Source organism: Epinephelus fuscoguttatus, linkage group LG6 (genome assembly GCF_011397635.1).
Source record: "Epinephelus fuscoguttatus linkage group LG6, E.fuscoguttatus.final_Chr_v1".
NCBI classification, from domain to species: Eukaryota; Metazoa; Chordata; class Actinopteri; order Perciformes; family Serranidae; genus Epinephelus; species Epinephelus fuscoguttatus.
The window spans coordinates 32,121,172-32,144,271 of NC_064757.1; the positions used below are offsets into that span (position 1 = coordinate 32,121,172).

At 40.5% G+C, this 23,100-nt stretch overlaps 1 protein-coding gene across 1 annotated transcript; it reads right to left on the reverse strand.

Moving 5' to 3' along the window:
- Window positions 1-67: 67 nt before the first annotated feature.
- Window positions 68-22,830, reverse strand: ikbkb (inhibitor of nuclear factor kappa B kinase subunit beta). The gene is made up of 22 exons (XM_049578214.1): window positions 22,684-22,830; window positions 21,625-21,746; window positions 18,648-18,742; window positions 15,673-15,793; window positions 14,790-14,859; window positions 11,709-11,797; window positions 9,172-9,261; window positions 8,955-9,079; window positions 8,253-8,360; window positions 7,822-7,951; window positions 7,030-7,224; window positions 6,809-6,923; window positions 5,935-6,058; window positions 5,695-5,846; window positions 5,031-5,092; window positions 4,834-4,934; window positions 4,694-4,743; window positions 4,496-4,595; window positions 2,791-2,938; window positions 2,470-2,567; window positions 1,169-1,262; window positions 68-436 (listed from the first exon to the last, which is right to left on the reverse strand). Exons 2-22 carry the CDS (start codon window positions 21,727-21,729, stop codon window positions 377-379), a joined length of 2,232 nt encoding a protein of 743 aa, XP_049434171.1. The 5' UTR covers window positions 21,730-21,746; window positions 22,684-22,830; the 3' UTR covers window positions 68-376.
- Window positions 22,831-23,100: the final 270 nt, after the last annotated feature.

The window sequence follows — 23,100 nt, forward strand, 5'->3', positions numbered from 1 at the left end:
GTATGTTACAATTATCAGATTTGATCCATGATGCAAATGGCATGGATAATCTGTGCATTAGGAAGTGCAATTTTACCCCAAAACATATTTAATGTTTTGTTAAAATTACAAGTGGATAAAAACAGGATTGTGCTCTAAAAATTACTCTGATGTCAATCCTTATCAGAGATAAATCTGCACTTGTTTTACAGCGTCAGATAAGAGTCATGAGTAGGTTTACCTACTCCTTAATTTCATTGAGCAAGTATGTGCCAGCAGCTATTACTCCATTCACATTGGTTATCAGACCAGTAACTTCCACATCCTTGTGTAGTTTCACATCCCATCCACACAGGGGCAGTATAGTACCACATGTGAGCAAAGAATGAAATCCAGTTTAGGAGAGGTCACTGGAGTAATTCTGGCCTCCACGCAGCCACGTCCACTCCCTCAACACCTAGGACAAAAACAAAGGGTATGGCGTTATATTTGTGCCACAATCCTGAGTGAGTGGTTTGAGATTTCGAGCACACAACAATATGCTTTGCACGCACATAAACTGCATTTTGAAGAGAAATTATATGCATGCAAATCTTTTTTTTTCTTCTTTTTTTGAGCAAACAAATATTTATTCTGTGCTCAATAAATTTATTTGCATGTTTACCATTATCTATATTAGCGTGCACCAACAACCCCCCTATTCCTATCTGAATGAGATGACATTTCCGAATGACATGCGAGCTAGGAACGCCACAGAAGGAACAGCCGATGTCTTATGGAAATATGTAAAACAATTTACAACTAACACAGTAACAGTGCTAAGAAAAATAATAATTATGCTGATAATGATAATGTTTTTTTAACGCAGCTGTAGTCAAATACTCCTCTTGCGTCAGTTAAATGCCATAGGCTGTTCAAGTGGCTCTAAATGTGGAAGCGTTGTGATTGGACACCAAACAGTTAATCAGAACTGTTCTCCGATCCAACTGGTTGGTTTTATAGCATAAATATAACACTGTCCAAATCTCAAACCACTCGCACAAATATAACGCCATTAAAGGATGGTGTTTTTTAATAGTCATCTCATATAAAACAAATAACATGATCATAAACTACACCAGACAGCTGCTTGTAATCACAACAACATGAGTGTGAGAGCTGAAGAAAGGAGTGTGAGCATGTTGTGTACCTCCATACTGCTCTCTGATTCCTGGATGGTGTCATGCAGCAGACTCTGGAGTCGACTCTCAAACGTCCTGCTCTCTTCCACAAGAGACTCATCACTGCAGACACACCCAAAGTGATTCATGCTGAAGTTACTCATAATTTTGATGATAGTTTATCTGCGTGTATGTACAAGAAATGTGTTTGTGCCTTTCTGAAAGGTTCTGGTGATGATGGAAAGCGGTGTGGAGTGTGGGAAAGCAAAATGACAGTGGGGAGTTTATATAAGATCATCAGTATACTGTTGGCCACAGAGAAAACTTACACAACTTTCAAACAGAAAAAAAAAATAAAATCTTAAAGTTATGTCTTTGTGAACAGCTTTGCCGATAGTCAAATTTATTTTGCGCGTGAGACCAGCGAGAGCACACATGAATGCGGTGCCCATGTCTCAAAGTCTCGCGCAAGCGCTCACACGTGAGCACGGTGCACAGAGAGGCAGTTAGAGCTACAGGCTACAAGTTCAAATTATGTTTTTCCAAACAACTTTTTATGTCGGGGCTTCAGGACACTTGGATCACTATGGACAAGCAGTATGGAGATATATTGTGGTTTCAATTATGTGCTTTTGGACGTTTTAATCTCCATTAGGTGGAGTTGTGTTGCTACCCACTCTCCCCTTGGATCTTTGCAAGTGATGTCAGGACTCTAAAACTTCACCTGAGCCTCCATCGGCATTTGGGTAAGTAGATAATGGCTGAATTTTCATTTTTGGGTGCACTATCCCTTTAAGTCCAGCAGTGGAGTTGTTGCTCCTCTGATATCAGTGCAGACGGACAGGGTAGGAGCACAGATTGTTTACATTAGCCCAAAGAGCACCCCTAGTGCCCTGGTAATTAAGAAGTGTATTTTCTTAATTTGAGGACTTGTTTGAGCAACTGATAGTGCGAAACTGAAGTTGTGGACAATTCACAAATGTCCTCAAAACAAAATGATGTCCTTAGTCCACACAGAAGAAGATGGCATATTAATAATGTCCGGCAACACTCATTGTGCCTGTTTACATGAAGGCCAGCATCAACAGCTACCAATGATGTATCGTGATTTTTAAATGTTGTCCCATTTTATAGGGGAAGATTTCAAACACCACCCCTTGTAACTCTGCTTTGAGAGGCAAATCGAAAACAAGGGGTAGGGGTAAAAATAAGAAATTAATTTGGCCTTTATCCCTGAATGGATAACTTCCTTTAAACCTCAGTGTGAGGTAGTGTGGTGGTGGTGGTGTGTGTGTGTGTGTGTGTGTGTGTGTCCTGTAAGTACACTCACAACTGCTGTAAACTGTGTCTGGGGGTCAGCAGAGGCGGCACTGAAGATGGGGTTCGTAATCCGTCAGGACTCCCACTCACTGGGCTGCGAACCTTACTCTGCACAAGACAAGATGATGCTTGATGAGTGTTGGAGCAGATATAAACACACTGAAAATGGTGCTTGAGAATTAAGTGAAACATTTATTATTATTATTATTATTATTTGTGGCTACTCATTTCATGATGTAAAATTACATGCAATTAACAGGCATCGCTAAAAGAAGGGAAGGACTGGGGTTGTGTGTGTGTGTGTGTCTGTGAACAGTTCCTGTATCCTCACACAGGCGACTTTGAGCAGGGTCCACAGATCCCTCTGTCGTTTCTCCTGCAGACTCATCAGGACTTGTTCGCTCTCAGCCATCTTCTGGACCACACCCTCCACCTTCGGCAGCAGCTCCATCACACGCTGACGGCACACTGCTGTCTTACTGCACAACAAACACACACACACAAACAGTGGGCATCTATGTTTTGGATGTATTTGTAAAGCATCAAGGCCCTGGACCATTTATTAATGAGTTTACACGTTAGAAGCCGCAGACTGGTAGCTTAATTTAAAAGGAAATTTTTCATTAATAAGAGGTTGTGACTTTTTACACTCCTTTACTGGCCTGTCCCAAATTAAGTGTTGCAAATTTGTCACCTTAAACTTAGCCATCACATTACACTTATATTACAGAAGTATTTCTGGCAACACCTTGCTTCATTTTTATACAGATACACAAATTCTCAAATATGAGTTATACAGTGCAAAGACAGAGCTGCTCGGGACTCACTGACCCAATCCAAGCATCCCCTCATGAAGTTAATTTCTATCTACTGATAAGTTCTTGAGTGAAGGAGCTTGAAATTGTATAAACATGAAAGGGACAGCACTTTGCAACATATACCTTCACCTTGAGGATGCATACAGTCGGGAGTTTGCAAAAATCATTATTATGCTATCATAGGACAAACTACTACACGCAGCTTTGGCTATGAATCACCAGTGTCACAACACAACACAATAAACTGTGGGTTATTCCCTTAGGCAAAGTCTGCAGAAGTCTCTAAGTTTCTAAGTGAGTCCTCATGCACTTGACAGTTTGACAGTGGGACAGCCCTAAACCCTGATGGATGCTGTGGGAACCTGCCGTGAGTCCTTGAGAAAAAGTCCAGCTTTTCTGATGATGTCAATGCACCTTAAAGGAACAATGTGTAAAATTTAGGGGGATTTAATGGCATCTAGCGGTGAGGATTGCAGATTGTGACCAGCTGAAATTTCTCCCGGTTCTTTGCCAGCTGGCTCACACTGGCACATTTACAGAAATGCTGATTAATGTGCACTGTCCTTATAAATAAATAAATGACCCAGTGTTTTAAACTGGTAAAAACACTGAAAAAAAGCAGTTTCATGTTAAAAAGAAATCTGTGTTTCTCCTGATGCACTTGTCACGCAACGACTGCTAACTGTGGTGCCTGACACAAAAACATGACAGGCCATATCCAGAGCCAGTGTTTGATTTGTCCGTTCTGGGCTACTGTAGAAGCATGGTGGTGCAACATGGTGGACGAGGACCCGCTCCCTATGTAGATATAAACAGCTCATTCTAAGGTAACAAAAAACACAATGACTTTTATTTTCAGGTGATTATACACTAAGGAAAACATACCTATTTTATTATATTCCATTTCTGCAAATATATCCCCTTAAATCCTACACACAGGGCCTTTACCACAGACTTCCAGTTCAGCAGTAATTAAACCTCACAGGAAAGTTTTTAAAGTGTCCCATGTGTAGTTTTGAATTGTTTGTACAATGCATTTGGGACTGGGTCTTTCAGTTCCCCAACCCACCCCAAACACAATAACATACTGTATTGGTTATTTCTCAAAAGGTGTGCTTTGTTTTGGAAGAATGTGAAACAAATCCTGTTATTATGTGATTATGTGATCTGGGAATTATTTTGAGTTCACTAAAAGTACAGTGTTTTGTGTTTGAGTACCTGAGATGTGTGTAGAAGTCTCTGAGCTTCTTCTCGTAGAACTGCACAGCCTGTAACACCAGGCGCACCACCTCCTGACTGTCCCCTGAGCACCTCTGGTCTGAGCGGGGGAAGGAAAAGGAAAGCCCAGTTTATTTTCACATGGAGACACTTTAATGAGTGTTATGTAAGAAGTGAAGAGATGCGTGCCATCCAAACCTCTGGGTTTCTCTCTGAGTTTGCGGAACAGCTCCATTGCCTTTCCTTCACTGGGGAACAAAGAGGGGAAGAGAGCAGGGTTCAAGATCCCAGACCAGTTGTTTTTGCTGTTTTTACAGTTAAGTTTGGTTCAGACTTACAGTGTATCCAGGGCCTCCCCACTCCGCCATGGCTGTCTCTGCACATCCACTATGTCTGGCTGCAGCTGCATCATCTCCTCCTCCAGTTCACTCACCTTTGCCTATACACCCCCATGTGGATTTTAGTCTTTTTAAAGCACATGTGAATACTCCTTACACACACACACACACACACACACACACACACTCAACTCTACCTGACCACAGCTGACAGCAGTCTGCTCCATCTCTCTCCACACGCCAAGGAGTTTCTCTGACGCTAGAAAGTGTTAAGAGACTATCATTAGTCATTTAGAGGCAAACTGAATTGTTCTATACATATTAGTGCACCTTCCACCAAATTAAGCTATAAATAATTACCATTAATGGACAGAAAAAACAAAGTTCAGAGAACTTTAATTCCATTTGCAATATTATATTTGGCGGTATGGCTCTGTTCTGGGGCCACTCTGCCTCTCCTCAGGCCTACACAGAAAGTCTCTTCCACGTGCCTATGTGGAAAGCCTAAGGCAGCAGCAGCAAAGACGCCCCAGCATCAATGACAAACAGAAATGACATTGATAAGTCAGATACAGTAGCAGCAACATTAGGCAGGCCAAAGCAGTTTAAATAGGGCGTTCTGAATAAGATTCGCCAATTGCTTGCATGAAAAGGAATCATGTGACCTATCAGCTGACTCCCTTTCATCAATCAGCTGACTCATCAGCTTAATGGGCTGTTTGAGATCAGCTGATGTAGCTAGGATGTGAGTTGAGCTTGACATCATGTCCTGCCTGAACTAGTGCTATGCTCAATCTTTAGCAGCTGTAGTGTGAACTTCCTTCTATCTACCACAGTGTTGTTGTTTTTTTAACATCGTACCGATCCCAGTGGCTGTCTGCTCCTGGTATTTGTACATGTCTACATGAAGGCTGGTGGTAAAGAAGTCCAACTTGGCCATGAGCCTCTGGTGCATGGACACCATCTCAATCTTCTGTTTGGACAGCGAAGAGTTGTGTCTCAGCAGGCTCATGCTGAAAGAAAGGGGATTTTGTTTTTTAACACACTTGATGCATAGGTGTGTTCTGAGGGACTTTGTGTGTGTATTTGTGTAAGTCATACATGGCAGCTTTCTGCCCCTGCTGCAGACGTTGCCAGTCTTCCTTCAGGGAGCGGATTGTATGCCACGCCTGGCCACAAGTCCTCCTCAGAAGGCTGTAAGGCAGAAGGTGTTTAGGGTCGGTTTCTAGGACAAAGACAAAGAATGAGAGAGAGAGAGAGTCACACAAAAGCAAAGGATGATTTTTACTATTTTCTTCATTATAGATTGTAGTCATAAAAAGAGCTTTTCCCCCCACAGGGTTTTCATTTCAGGCATAAAGTTTGTGGTTCATATAAGCCCAAAAATATTCCAGTCATACCTGTAAGTGATTTTAACCACAAATTCTGGAGGTGTATAATGTTTGTTTTCTGTTTATACTAAAAGTGTGTGTGGTTTTATTGTGGTACGGTGTGTGCTGATTATTGTTTTGAACAAAATGTGTCCATCTCTGTTTGCTACAGATTTTAGTGTCTTTATTTAACAGACTTTCACTGAAGCTCTGCTGTGGGAACCGTCAGAGAAGCATACATCCCTCCTGAGCCACAAAATGAGCAACTGCTTGAGTCCTTCATTTACCAAAAATATCTTTAAATATTGTTTTAACACCACTAAAGCACCACTCTGCCTTAATGGTGTTTATCCACAGTCAGTGTAAGATGTCCCCCTCCACAGCAGTACAGTACATGCTCAGCTTCCATGGCGGTACCTCTGCCGGCTTCTCCAAACTGGGGGCATGCCCACTGTTGTCGACTGTATGTAACACACCTATGGATATGTACCTCATACAACCCCACTTCAGAAGATTCAAACTAATCACTTAAACACAGAAAAGCATTGCAGGGTACTTCAGGTGAAGAAGATTTGAATACTGTTTTCTTATTGCTGTGTACTCACGGACGAAGCGGATGTTTTCTGGAAGGGTGCGAGGAGCAAACTGAGGTTCATAGGTGCAAGAGGAACGATCAAACAGGAAGACCAAGGGCAAGTCTGTCCGCCGTCCATCTATCTCCTAAAGACGTAGACAACAATAATACTTTGCCTCAGCCCATTATCACATTGTGTGGTTGATTATTCTGGTAAGGTATTATGTGTACAGTGTTGATGTTTGACATTACTGTGTAATCTATGGCGCACTGCGTGGCCAGTCCGTGAGGCTCCAAGGCTAAACCCGCTTCCAGCAGCAGCTCCTGATTGGCTGCAGGGATGTTGGTGTCTTTTTCTATCCTCAGCTGCAGGTCAGCCACAGTCTCTTCGTCTGAGACGGAGTACGTTAGGATCTTAGCAGAAAGCATGTTCAGGACATGAACCAGCTGAGGGAAAAGAGAGGGACCAAGCATATTGCAGAAAGAACAAGTAAATATGTTGGTCTAAATAAAAATAGGTGCATAACTCCAAATCACAACTCTGATCCTCAAAGTTGAAACAGTGGTGTAGCACTTCAGGCCTTAGAAAGTTTGAAATTTGGTCTTTAATTACAGTGTGAACCACAGATTCAAAGATATATCCTCAACATCAGACCAATGATGTCTGAGTCAGTGGTTCCCAACTGGTCCAGCCACGGGGTCCAGATTTCTCCTTAGTCATTAGTTCAGGGTCCACACAGTTTAATATATTCAAAGTTATACCCACATTTGGCTATATTGTCAAGCTAGTTTGCTGTCTCTGTCAATTAGCTGTTGACTATCCACTCACTCTACAGCAGGAAATGGCATTTCAACACAACAGCTCTGTGCTGGAAATTCACTGTATTTCAAAATAAAGTGTGTTTTTTACAAACTTGACATGTTCACAAGTCACTTGGAGTCCATTCAAAATGGAACCTCAAAACTGTACTAAAAACTGTACAGTACTTGAGCACATGTATTTTGGGAAAATGAAAGAATAAATGTATCAATGACTTAATTGACCTTGAGCTGCAGAATGACCTCCAGCTGGGAGAAGCAGTCCGAGGGCGTAGCGTCGGGGTCTTTGCCTCTCTCCTTAGGAGACCACTTTAACATCAGCTGCAGCCACCTCTCCATTTTCTCCAAGAAGAGACTGTCAAACACCAGTCAACAACTTAGGTTAACAAAACATACTTTTACAGAAAGACTTCTTAGGGTAAATCTGTTGTGTGTCTCGTTGCAAATTTTATTATTTACTTATTTTTATTATACACTGATTTATCTGGTCTCAGGCTTTGTTCAATAGTTTTATTGCTGTTACATAAAGAACTTTGTAACTGTGCTTGAAAAGTGAGATACAAATAATGTTTGCTACATTACTATAATTATAGCATGTTAGATATGAGATAATAACAGTCTCAATGTATGTGTGTGTCTGAGACTGATAAAGTCACCTGTTGAGGTTGTTGGGCTGGGGCAGATGTTTAGAGAAGCGGACTTCCCCTGAGAGGTCCTCATAGACGACAATATCATCGTCCTGCTTCAGCCTCAGTTTGTTGTGCCTTAGAAGGATACAGATGGGTTATATGAGAGGAGGAGAGCCCTAAAAATATGAGCTTGTACTTGCAAATCTTTGTCTTTTTGTGAGTGTAAAAATGTGTTTTGTTTTTTTTTTCATTTTATCCTCAATTTGATCATGGTAAATTCCATGGCCAGCTACGTGCCAGAAATATAACTGTTAATAATGGGAGACTATTTTTCCTCAAAATAAGCGGACCCTCCTGGAGTTTCATATCTTTCAATCATAATTAGTGAGCCACGAGGGCCATTGACGTTGGCACAAGCCATATATCCTGTAATTCTTTGCTTTGGCAACTCCTGTTTCTTTATATACTCCCTGGGAGTTACAGTCCAGTCACGTAACAATTATGTTTCTTTTCATTGCTTAACATTCAAAAACGTCATTGTTAAGCTTGTTTTTGGAAAAGCTAGACCAAAAAATATGATTTAAGAAATGTCGGAAATGTTGACATGCATCATCCTCAAAAACAAAATGTGGAAATTATGACTTAATTTCCTTAATGATGACTTTTGTGGCATTTTGAACAAATTACTAACTTGGTGCAGATATAGGAAGTTTTGAAAGGTAGTACTACCAAGGGACAGGTTGCCAGGTTGGCAAGAAAGGGCGAAATCCTGTGATACACTCAAACACCAAAGTCCCGAAGCTCCAGTAGTCCACAGTGACCGTGTACTTCTGTCTCTCAATGAGCTCTGGAGCCTAGAGGAGAAAAACAAGTTCAGCTGTTACCGTCCAGAGTACAGTGAGAAGATCATGTGGGAAATATGTCCACCTGTGTTTTCATCACTTACCAAGTACTGAAGTGTTCCCACAAACGAGGTGCAAAGGCTGCTCTGGTCCAGCTCTTTAGCATAACCGAGATCTATTATCTTATGGATCAACTAAGGTTAGAGAAGAGAGCAAAGACAGGAAGTGTTAACTGCAAATTTTCATCCTACAATTAAAAATTGACAACTTAAAGGAACTGTGTGTAAAATCTAGGGAGATTTAAGCCTCTTATCTAACCTCTATTTAAATCGTGGAGAGTTTTATCAGTAACCTGTAACTATAAAATGAAAGTATGTTTTTCTGTCTCTTGCAGCAGCTGGAGTCTGGGCCGACTGCCGGCAACTTTTAAGGTGGAACATTAACTTGTAATGTTATTCAATGTATGAATTGACGACGTCAATCAAATAACACCTTAAATTTCACTGTGACAACTTTGACCATTACTTTAATTTTAAGACAGACACTTTAAGTAACTCGAAAAGCACTCGGAGAGTGCAGACTTCCGCCAAGCAGCTCGCCATTTTATTATTTTATCCACTTCGCTTCAACCGATCACCACCAAAATTTCATTGGTTCCTTGTCCCATTATCAACCTTTCCTGAAAATTTCATCAAAATCTGTTCAGAACTTTTTGAGTTATTTTGCAGACAAAAAATCAAACCAAAGGCATGCACATCTCACCGTGGGAGGGTAGGTGCTGAGTTGATAGTCGTAGATGAAAAAAGTGTCTGACGAAGAGCACACAGCTCGAAACGTACATCACGGTGCAATAAATAATATTTTTTTCTGCAAAGAGTCCTGCAGTGTTGCGAGTCATTAACCCTTTTTTTATTTTGCAGACAAACAAACAGACAAATGCCGGCAAAAACATAACCTCCTTGGTGGAGGTAATGAGTGGATCTTCATGCGTTTATATATATTAATTTCAACTGGGTTATGTGAACTACATATATTCTAATCCTCACTTGAAGAAAAAAATCCAAGTATCCATTCTGTCGACGATGAATGAGGTGCAGACTTCCATCTGTGCCACCGGTAATAAGGACATACAGTCAGTGCTGGATGGAGCAGTGAGTGACAACAACCCCGCCCACATTTAACTGTTTACTGTTTGCAGTCAAAACATTAGGGTCTATGTACCATGTCTTTAGGGTTACTTTTGGTTCCAAAGGTAGTGGAAGAGGCGCCTTCATCTCTTCACGCCAGGATTACTACAACAGCCTCTTTTCTTTCTTGTATCAATAATCGACTCCAGACTGTGCAGAATTCAGCTGCAGGGCTTTTAACGAGAACCAAGAGACACGATCAAGTCACTCCAGTTTAAGCATCTTTACACTGGCATTAAGAATAGATTTTAAGATTTTACTGATTACTTTTAAGGCTCTTCATGGTCTCCCTCTCAGCTATTTCTCTGTCCTCTTAGTGCCATACACACCAGGGTGTACTTTTAGGTCCTCGGGCAGAGGTCTTTTGTCTGTTCCAAAGGCTCGGCTGAAAGCTAAAGGGGACAGAGAGTTTGCTATCAGACCCCCGAGGCTCTGGAACAATCTGCCCGAGGAAATTAGGTTGGCTGAGTCAATAATCTCTTTTAGTCCCTTCATAAAACCTAACTTTATTGTGGAGCCTTTCCTGAATTTACTTGAGTTTTAAGTTCCTTTACACTGCCTTTTATTTCTTCAGTTTTTATACACTAAAGTGTTTTTATCAGTTATTTTATAAGTTGTTGTTTTCATGTCTTGTCTGTTTTAATTATTGACATGTAAAGACTTTGTAACTCTGTTTTGAAAAGTTATTTATAAATAAAGATTATTATTATTATTATTATTATATAACTACTTGACATGAAATACTGTTCATGAGTTTTCTACCAGGAGCCAAATTATCCACGGAGGCTTCTTCCTCCTTCCGCACCAGGTAATTAAAACTGGGGAGAAAAAAACTAAATAAAGCAGGTTCACATTAAAAATCAGTGTTTCAGAAAGTGTCTTGTAAATCCTGAGGGACGTAAGAACACATGAGCAGAAATCAACTTTTAATGCTTTTCTGTCTATTTTTGTACAGCCCCTCTTATTTTAAAAACCTCCCTCCAAACCAAAAACTAAGTCTGTATGATGGATTTACTGTTCCTCTCGTATGCCAGACAAAAACAAGTGTTCATGTAAAAACTATAAACTCGTGCAGATAAATTCTACAGTGTACAAAAACATGAATATATAGTCTCTTTAATATGTCTGGCCTCAATTATATAACATTCTTCATTTTCCTGTGTCCTGCTGCAGGCTGGAGGATATTGTGTAATTTGTTACCAAGAAGAAAATTAAGCGAGCAAGGTAAGAGCAAACATTCCTCATAACTGTGAGGATCTTTTCAAGGATTTTCACATTATAATATTCAGTGTTGTGCTCAACTGGTGTGTGGAAACATGTGGACGTGTGAGAGAGACGAGTCTCCTACACTTATTCCACATAACCCACAGAGACAAAAAGCCTTTATATGGTCTCTTTGTTGTGGTTTGGGTGTACTTGTCATAACAAGATGGTTCACAGGGTTTTTAACTCACTCTCTTCTCTCCCTGTTGCAGCACAATGTTTTCTGGTTTCAAATCTCTGTGGATGATCCTCTTCTTGTGGAGGTAGGTGAGAGCCGACGCTGGAGGGAAGAAGAAGAAGTAGAAGAAATAAGTCAGAAGAAAGGAAGAATGCGCTTTCAAGTATCCACTTCCTCACTTGTTGCCTTTCGGTTTCTTGTAACAATGACACAAGGAAATGGACGCGGTGGTGTAAAGAGGGTCGCATGTGTGCATCACCACCAGCACCTGAGTGGAGTGTTTTCTCCATAACTGCATCAAGCTTTGGTCAGGTTCGGACGTAAAAAACAGAGTACCTGTCGGGTTTGGGTCAGACTCAGGTGCTACTGTCTTGCTTTGGGTTCGAACAGATATATGTGGCATGAACCGCACTCCGCTACAGAGGGCTGGTAACCTCACTCCGTTTTTTGGGGGGTTTTTTTGCACAATATCTTTATTAGGTTTTTTTCAAAGTAGTGCAAGACATACAAGAAAAATTAGGACAAAGGTTTTTTTTTAAAAAAAAAGGCAAATAAAAAGAGCGAGTAAAACAAGAGCAAAAACTGAACAGGGCGTATACTTCAAGCAATGACATACATTGTTGCATCACTAGTACTCTAAGTTCAAACACAAATTCTCAAGGAAGAGGTGAGTGGCCTATTATAGATCTTATCAATGATCAGGGTCCCCATTAAACTTTGCAAGATGCTCTAAAAATGGCTGCCAAGTCTGGTAGAACTTCTTAAGATTGTTCATCATGCTGTATCGAATTTTCTCCATGTGCAGTACAGAGGTAAGTTCTGTCAGCCATGTCTTGAAAACAGGTACAATTTCTGACTTCCAGTGCATCAAAATCAGTCTCTTTGCTATTATCATTCCATACATAATAGTGTTCTGGACAGGGAGGGTATGAGTCAATAAAGACAGAGAAGAGCCAAACAGTGCCACCTCTGGCTCGGGCTTCAACACAAAATTATACATTTCAGAAAACCATTTGAACACTTTACTCCAGAAATCATGCAACTTTGGACACGTCCAGAAAAGATGGGCTATGGAGCCATCAGCAGACTTACAGCGATCCTCACTCCGTTTTTCACTGCCAGATTTTTTTATATTTACCTGTTCGTCCCCAATCAACGGATTTTACCTGGGGCAGTTCATCAGAATTTGCTCAGCTCCCTTACTGGAGTCACGTAACAACTTTTATTTTATTTTATTTTTTACAAACACTAGTTCTTCCCACAACCTGTTGACAGACTTTGACACTAGGCTGAAAAACAGTGTTTCATTGTTTCAGGTGTTTTTTTCACATGACCGCACCTAGCATCACTGATGTATGTGATCAGAAATGTGCTCTGTTTCCCCCTAACAGTGATGTCATGGTGTCCTGACACACCCTAAAGTACACTTTTACCTCACTGCAGCAGGGTCAGAAATTAGACCACTAGAGGTCAGCAAACACAACATTTTCAGCCTGTGTAAAGTTGTTTTTTAAAAAGTAAAGTAACAACGAAATCTATTTATTTCTTTTTTTTTTAACTGACCTCTGGCGTGTATCTTCTCACCTTGCTGCAGTGGTGTTCATGCTTAGTCGCAGAAAAGAAAAACAAAACAAAACAAAACTGAAACTCTATTAGCAGCTGCACCTTGTCAGATAAATCAAAACCTATGTGACTGGACCATGTGAGAATTTAATTTGAAAGGACAGACACAGGAAGTGGCCACATTCAGCAGTCAGTCAGGAGTCAGGTTAATTTCCAGGCTTATTCCACAGGCTAGTTAATAACATGTCCAAAGTGTGAGATCATTTTGAGAAGGTGAAGGACGAACCCAAGGTGATATGTAAACTCATCTTCATTGGTCAACTACAAACATGATGAATCATCTGAAACATGGAAGTAGCTACATGCCCATTAGCCCACAGCGTCATTAACAGGCGGCTCGTTCAGTGTGTGACGTGCACTTGTAGATAAAATATAGGCCTATATTAATGAAGGTTCATTAGTACGGTTTTGTATTTCTCTGTAATGTAGCACAGTGTTAACAATGTTACTGATACTATTCTTTCTCAGACCCTAAACTCAAGTGTTGCCCCACCCAAAATATATTATTTAATAATTAAATTAAATTAATATAGTAAACACGTGGGCGACTAGTCGTCTAATGGCCCTAAATGATGACTATTGGTCAACTAGAAAAAAATCTTGTGCGGGCAGCCCTACTGTTGGGTATGCAGGTTGGGTAACGGTCAGAGGTGAAACAGGATTGACAGTTTCAACCAGAGAGGGCAGTAAAACACTGCATTTCAGCCTGGTGTTAAGTCACTCTATAATAAGGTAAGTAAGAGGATAAGACTCATATATATACACATTCTGTAGCCTTTAATCTGCTGGAACTGAAGTTAAAGTGTAATTGGGGTTTTGTCTTAATTTACAGCTGAAACTATAATGTCACTTCACTTACACGTCAAAGGGTGACTAGTGTGTGTGCTGGCAGTCTTCAACGAAGCAGAACTCATAACCTTTACCTGACTGTGTGAGTGTGTGTGTGTGTTTGTGTGTGTGTGTGCATGCGTGTCTTTGGGTGTGGATGTGCACGCCTACGTCTTTACCCTCACTCATGATCCAGTTTAAAGGGGATCACTCATTATCAGGAAATGTCCACCAATGGGTAACAGGAAAGGGAGTTTCTGTGAAAGTGTGTGTGTGTGTGTGTGTGTGTGTGTGTTACTCTCCTCTACTCTCCACTCTAGATGTGTCTGATCCATACCATATGTGTCCTCTCTCAAACCTGTTTATACAGCGTGTAATCTACAACGTCTTGTTGATGTCCGACTGTTGACGTAAACCCCAGTCTGAGTGTGAGCTGTTGCCACGGTGACTAAGAGGTTGGTGGTTAGGGGTCATTGATGACATCATGATGCCAGTCACCACGGCCATTTCCTCCATACTGCAGGAAACTAATCATACTGCCAGCTCACTCAATCACACAATCAATCTATCACTCTCTCTCACAAACACATTTCCAAGTGGTTTAATGGTCATGTTTAAGCCAGGGACTGAACGCGATACTCACAAATGTCACGTAACAGAATTAAAACGGAGCCTTCCCTCAACCCGCAGCAGTTCTCCAAGAGGTTCAGATACTGCAGAGAGCAAAAAGACAAGACAGTGAATACAATAAATAACATTAATCTGTTTTCCATCCATTAAGCACATGGTGTTTATAACGGATCACACACACATTAGAGGCCATGACAGGCTCTGATTCAAGCAGAAACCAAACCCAAGTATATTCTCTCACACATTAATAGAATGTTTTCCACAGGGCATTTTTGCGCTGTTAATTTGATTTTTTAGGAGCATTTCTGGTAGCCGTTTTTAAATGAAAAGAAGCTTCGCAAATTGGCAAATCAGCACTTTGGCTGTAAATCTTTTGATTTGTTTTACTTCAAACAATAAATTTAAAGCGTTCTGCTGCTGGAAAGTTGTGGCAAGCCTCAACTTTCAGACCACTGCCTAGTTTTCGGCCATCTGGGATGCTTTGAAATTTTTATGACACTGTGGTTGCTGATGGTTGGCATTTTCCTTCTCTACTGGCTGACTCGTGCCAACTTTGTCTATCGCCTCAGGCTGCACACTCAGTGCCTAATTAAAAACTGCTCTAGATTTCCCCCACAGAAGAAGTGCAAACAATTGCCTGGTTGTTGGCACAAACAAATCAGACATCCTCATTCATGTGTGAGTGTCTTAAAATCAGTAAAATATGAAAAATATAATGGATATGCCTTTATTCTTTATTTGAGAAAAACCTTTTTTGAAGGACCTCATAAAAAAAAATCATCATCACACATTATTACTGCTCCTTGTTCCTTTATTATAATCCAACACTTTGACCCAAAGGTTTATGGGCTCTAATATAGTGTGCTCATACTCGCAAACATGCCACAGACTTTTACCTTTCTCAGATCTCCTCCCTGACAGTACTCCATCGCCAGCAGTGGCAGGTCATTGGTGGCCACCATTTTCTCCATTCCCTCAGGAACCTCTCTGGCTGCGACAACGTTAACATGATCCAACCTATGGGATGAGGAGACATCAGTCAGTGGTGTGGCACAATGTATCGTATTACATTTGTTTAATTACTGAGATATACATTCCACAAATATCCACTTTCCACTTTCAGGGGTTGCCATATTAGACATTAGAGATATATAAATGTCCTCCAAGTTATAGGAGAGTCCTCCTTTGCCAGTGTGCATGTTATCACTCAATTAAGTGGGCATTATTAGTGGTTAGCAGCATCATATGGGTTAAAAGGGTCCTGCTACACCAACTAGTATATTCAGAATGCTGTTCTCAGTGCATTCAATGTTTGTTATGCGGCAATGGAGAAAGTCAGCTGAGGTAACGTTAGGATGAAGAGTGAGAAATATACATACATCTATCTGTTCTACTATATATTTGACCCCCAGGTTGGGCACCATGAACATAGACTTTTATGAAGTATATACCTGATCACATCAATCAGAAATGTAGACTTTAATCTCGTCTTTCTTGCATCCCGTCTCCATCATCAGATCCAACAAATGTATCAACAGTTGCACACTTGAACAACTATGTGCAAATCTTTTCATTACTTAAGTCATTGCTCTCCTCCCTTTGCTCTTTGGCATGCTCTGTTACTTTCTCTGTTCCTCATTCTTCGCTGTTTATAACTCTGATTGAAACAGCGTGTTTCTGATTGTCACAGAGTCGAGCCCTCTTTGAAGAAACAAAGGAGAAATATAAAGATAACAAACCCCAAACTGATACCAGATGCACCTGGAAAAAGACTGTAACCATAACACTGTATGCAATCAGTGTGTTGGAACAGCTGCAAGAGCAGGGGATATATGACAGTCATCACTAGAATAATAAGCTGTTGTTTGAAGTTATTACCACATGTGTTTCTGCAAATCTATAGAGTTTGAATTAAAAAAATAAATTGGAGATCACTGAAACAAACCTAGACATGATTAGAAGTATATATTGTGCGAGTATAAGACTCCATCAAGGGACACAGGCGCTACATATATATTTAATGTGAAAAATATTTTGTTGATGTTGTTCTCTTTTCAGCTTACATAAAACATTTTGTGGATTGAGAAAAAAAGCTAAAGAGAGTGGGGAGAAATGTTTTTTCTTGGTTTTGAAAACATTCGGCCGATGCAAAGTAATGCAGTAAACGCTTTGTAAACACATGCGTACATCTGTGTTAAGGAGTTGTAATAATATAATAGTAGGTTGCCATGTATGTGTCCCCTGCCCTGTGGTTTTTCCACGAGTTGAGCGTGGGTGCACGGGAGGGTTGTGGTCGTGACCATGTCTGTCTGAAAACAACACAATTGTTAAACTGGGACTAGGAAAGAAATGGTTTTATACTCATGTTTTCACCAGCAAATGACAAAACACTCACACACATACACACACATCTCACAAACCCACATGATCTGCCATTCAACTCCGGTGACCCGACTCCTCAATTGAAAGTGTTAATAGGCAATGCAGACATGTATGGAAATGAAACACACACACACCCAAGCAGAGCAAAATGAGGAGGCGGCACATTATCCTCTCAGAAATAACCACCAACAGACCAAAATAACCCAAACGCCATGCTGTTCTAATTATTTAATGTCCTGTGTGATTTTTACTATTTCAGGATACACATTTAGTTTTTGTATTTTGAGAAAACTTGTGAAACAGATGGGTACATAAAAGTCAAATGTCAAACTCATCAGCACCCCACATATCATGGAACGTAATGCGGTGAGTCACAAGACGTCAAACCAAAACTTGTCTCGAAGGAGCTGCCAAAAAGAGCTTTAAGGCGAAGCATGACAGAGTTTGGACAGGAAAAAAGAAACCGGGGAAATCACCAATTTCTCCAACCGAGTTAAATGTGTCACACACTATGATGCATCACTGGGGAAAAAGACACCCCTGGATCTTTTGTAAACAGAGAAGCAAGCTTAGGCAAGGTGCCACGGTCAAACAATAAACAAAAAAGTTAGGAAATCTGGTCTTCTTTGCTCCCTGCCTCTGACAAAACGGTGACGGATAAGATAAACATATCGTACTTTTTACTAAATCTTAAATAAGTATGTGACTCTATGATCTGGAGCATGACCTTAACCCGGTCTTGCTCTGTTAATTAATCCTGAGGGCATGGCCTGTGTTAAAATCTAGTTTATAGGTTTATTATTGTAGTAAATGTTGTGCTTATATAGTGCACAGTCCCACATAAACTTCTGTTTATAGCACAGGAACATTGGTTGGAGTGTGTCCTACTGGTTAGGACGCAAATCATACAACACCCAACAGTTGTCCCCCTTTCTCGTCCATGTTTCCTGTCTTCACTGTGACCTGTCTCAGTGGTTCCCAACTGGTCCAGCCATGGGCTCCAGAGTTCTCCTTCTTCATTAGTTTGAGGTCCCACAGTTTAATATATTCAGCGTCATACTTGCATTTGGCCATGTCGCTGAGCTAGTTTGCTGTCTCTGTCACTCACTCTACAGCACTTCTCAATAAAAGCTCTGTGCTGGAAATTCACTCTACTTAAAAATAAAGTGTGTTTTTTTTTTTTTTTTTACAAACTTGACACATTTGTGAGTCACTTGTGGTCCATTCAGAATGGACCCACGACCCACTTTTGGACTGCGACCCACCAGTTGGAAACCACTGACCTATCTAATAAAGGCAAACTGCCAAGAAAAGAACACTGGCTGGCATCTGGGAAAAAAGATAACGAAGCTGCCATGTGTTTGCTTTGTGTGCTGTACATGACTGGAGTTTGAAGGTGTCAGAGGAAGAACGTTGAGACCCAAAGGGGACTTAAATTGTTTGCTCTGGGGCCCCTAAGTGAGTTGACGCATGTGAGCGTGAAACTGACCTCTTCATGATCTGGATCTCCAGACACCATCTCTGTTTGTTTCTCTCGCACAGCTCCTGCCGGCACTGCTTTATAGCGATCTGCTCCTCTGTGTCCTGAAATCACACACACACACAGATACACAGTCACTTAAAATATTATCTATCGGCATTTTAAAAGAAAATAAACGAAATTAATGATGATATTCAGTTGCTTATCACCAACAAAAATCTTCAGGTGGCTTGAATCAAACATACCAGGCAGCATAAAATAGAAGTAATCTCTCTTTAACATCCCTTAAAACCCATCAGAACTGTGTGACAGTGTATATATCTGCCCTCTGCCTGTATTTTTTTCTTCAAATTTCCCTGTGTTCCAGATGTTCCTGGGCACAGCGCTAATGTGAGGTTGGGACTTTATAAAAAGGTAGCGACCAGGTGCCAGACTGTAAGGAGCAGGTATCCAAAAGTAAGCTGCGAAAATCACAGACACAACTCTAAAAGAACACAAATAAAAAGTAGATTTAAATGAGTCATTCTAAGGTAGCAGAAACACGAGTCTCATTCTCAGGTGATTATAAACTAAAGAAATCACGCTTATATAATTAAATTTAATAGATTAGCCCTCAGGACATGATACCTTATTCAGCTATTTGAGTCAGTATCGGCCAGATATCAATATCAGATTGGTGCATCCCTACCAAACATATACAGTACATTTAACCATTTGCCAAAAATGTTGAGCAACATACTGTAGGTACATCTCACTACCTACTTCTCATGGCATCATCAAGGAAAAGGCACCCACCCTGCTTCCCATTATTTGATCTCTAAACTAATAATAGCCCACAGTATTGTCATTAATACAGGAGGATGGGAAATTTCCTAAAGAGGAAATTTAGTCATCACAGCAGCAGCAGTGCCGGCGGTGCCCTCTTCAGTCAAACCACTTCCACCTGTCATTTCCATTCCCATTAAACCCTGGTCTGTTGTGACACTGATAATGGAAAGTGCTTATCTGTGATTAAACTGGTAAAATACATCACTTCCTCGATTACTGTGAAAAACAGTGGAATTAAATTATATGACGATCTTAACTCTGTTCAAGTTGTATTGTTGAAGACAGCAAATTCCACACACATTACTGGTGTGATTTATGCCAAATGATACAGGTCTTATGAACGTGAACAAACGAGGAGTGTGACACACATTCCCAGTTTCATTCAACAATAACATGACAGCATTCGGGAATGCAGCCAGCAGTGAACAGATGTTGCCTGTTTACTTTATTACTCTACTACTTAGTATACACAAGTGTTTGTATAAAAATCTTTTAAATTTCAAACTGCAAGAGAAAATATTTCCGAGGACTCATATTCTCAAGTGCTTCCCACAGTTTTTGACTCTCCATCATTTGTATATCGACAGTCACATGACGATGCTGCCTGGCTCAGAGCCAGCTCTGGGCTTACCTTGACAGTGTGTGTGAGTAATATAACTGAAGTACAGTTTTAAAGAAAGGAAGAGGAAGGTCCACTAAGCGGGCGTGTTCGTATTCCCATAGTGCACTGATGCAACTCTATAATGCCCTCATCCTGTGACTAGGAGTGACATCATTACAATTGACACCATTTCTACTGGATTCGGAGCACAAAGACGACAACTTCCTGGACTGATGTCATGCTAAAATGGCGCAGCTGAAACCTCAATTACACACTTAAGTTTTCATTTGTGAACTTCTGTTGTCATTCTGATAGTGAGTTTAGAGGGGGGGCACAGAAGGAAGAATGTCATAACAAATCTGAACACACAGACATAATACACTTACGCATAATACACAGACTCAGTGTGAAACTTCCAAAAGATGTCATTATCTCTTTCCTCTTGGATGAACTTCCATAAATCTGATCCTTGTAACTCCACAACTTGTGTGAGAATCATCACCTTTTTAAGTTTTCCTCAGTGACAGCAGCCTGTAACTGCAGGTATCTCAATTTTGTCTGAGAAAACCTCTGTCTTAAGGTTTTTGCTGCAGTTTTAAAAATGATTTGTTTGTAAACAGGACAAGAAATTACTTTATTTGTAATATGTATATATGTTATGTACTATATTGGTTTGATGTGTAAGTCTATTTGACAGAGGCTGGCTTTGACATTTGAAGTGGATCAGAATTTAATATTTTTATAGCTGTCATTTTGTCTGCTGGGAAATGACAAATGACAAATTTAGTTTTCTTTCATCTAATTACTTAAAGGTTCTGTGTGTAGGATTTAGGAGGATATATTGGCACAAATGGAATATGATATAATTAGTATGTGTTCTTAGATGTATAATTATCTGAAAATAAAAATCAGTGTGTTTTCATTACCTGAGCCATTTATATCCACATAGGGAGCGGGTCTTCGTCCACTGACATCGCCACGTTACCAGAACAGACAAACCAAACACTGGCTCTGAATAGGACCATTTGCATTTTTGCACTGGCCACTGTAGTTAGCAGCCCCTCCGTAATGCATTGGGAAAACGCCATCTTTTTTAAATGTGAAACTGCTTTATTCAGTGTTTTTACCGGTTTTAATCTGCTGGATTTAAGTTATTAGAGAAAAAACGTGGGCACAGATTAGCAGTGACTTGTAACGTGACTCTGCTTTATTATGTATTTTACTGGTTTTAATCACCTGGTCCATTTGTCAGCTCCCGGTCGGCTCCCAGTAAAACCCTCCTGAACAATGAACACTGAAGGAATTCTATCCAGGAGATGTTTCGGCTGGTTGCAATCTGCAACCCTCACTGCTAGATGCCACTAAATCCCCCTAAATCCTTTAAAATGCTCAAACATTTCTAGTTAGTGGGACAGTCCGTTATTTAATCATCCTTTTGGAGGGATTTCCAGTCATTCAGTCTTCTATCATGTCCTACCACAGCCACAAATAAAACCAAATGTTCCTACGGGGATGATAAAGATGTCACAGTGTGTTACAAGTGTATGGACTGTGTACCTTGTTCTGCCATCTTGTGACATTCCCAAAGCCTCCAGTGCCCAGCCGCTCCTTCAGCTCCCAGGCTCCACAGCTCTGTGGCTGCTGCAGGGGGACTCGATTCATGGCCTCCTCAACTGGTCCTACGAATAATACAGCAAATAACAACCAAACTCTTACGTCTATAGATATACTCGTGGCTCACTCCAGACAACAAAAATATTGGATTAATAGACAATAGAGGAACAATTTTCCTACTCTTATATCATAAACACCAATAGGGCAAAAATGTAAAGTTTGGCCTGAGGGTGGCACTATAGAAAATGCCATGTCTTAATCACTGAGCACACTGACATGCTAACTTCACCATGCTAACAACTGGGGCTGGGTAATATGGAGAAAAATAAAATATTGTATTGTAATAAATATTGTAGGGTTGACTATGGGTGCTCTCATAAAATAATCATCAGTAATGTGGCTGAAGCCTATCCCAGCTGACATTGCTAACCACTACACCACCCTGTCACTATTACGATCACAATTGCTAATAATTATTGCCTGCCTTGCATTTTATAGAATAAAAAGATCACCTGAACAAATAACCAACTTTATTGGTGAGTAGGAAAATAAGCATTACTTGCAACCCAGATTAAACTCTCCAATGGCTATTCAAAACTGTGATTGTGTACAAACACACTGGCTTACTAACTTTTTGCACCAGTTGCATTTACACTAAATACACATCACAGACTGTAAAGAGGAATGGATAGTCGGGTCCAGTTAATGAAGCCCTTCCTGTGTAAGACTTGAATAGTTACAGGATCCCACAGGCTGTTACGAGGCCTCTTTATACTGCAGTGACGGTACATGCATCAATCAGGCTGCTTCCGTTTATGACTTTATACTATACCTCTCTGCTTATAATACAATTATGCACCCAAACACAAGAAAGTCACTTCCCTTTTGTTTCTGTTTCCTGTTGTCTGAAGTTATTTCAATGCACGGACACGTTTTCAGCTCATATTTTCATGCAGAGAAGCGCTTTAACTACAGCAGTCTTTTATTTCATCTAAATCCTACCTTAGATTTTGTAGGCAGCGTTCACACCTGGTTTTCTTAAAACACTGTGTGTGTATCCTGTCAGTCTTTCACCGAGTTAAACTTTGAACACCTACTAGTAGTAACTTGAGCGACACAACAAATCTCAAACACTTTCTACTTCCTGGAACTCATATTTCCTGTAAACCTGAAGGGCCCGCCCACGAGGAGGCAGAGCTGCCTCGCATCTCCAGCTGGTCTCGTGTCAGTCACATAACCACAGATTCACACAGGGCCACATGACTATCAATGATGGATCTGTTAAAAGACGATTTTATGTTTTATAAAAACTTCGACCTGGACATGTCAATTATATATGTTGTGCTTAGTGACAGGAATTTGTTGAATTTCAAGTCTGCAGTTCAGTTTACAAAACTCAACTTAAATTGTCCCACATGA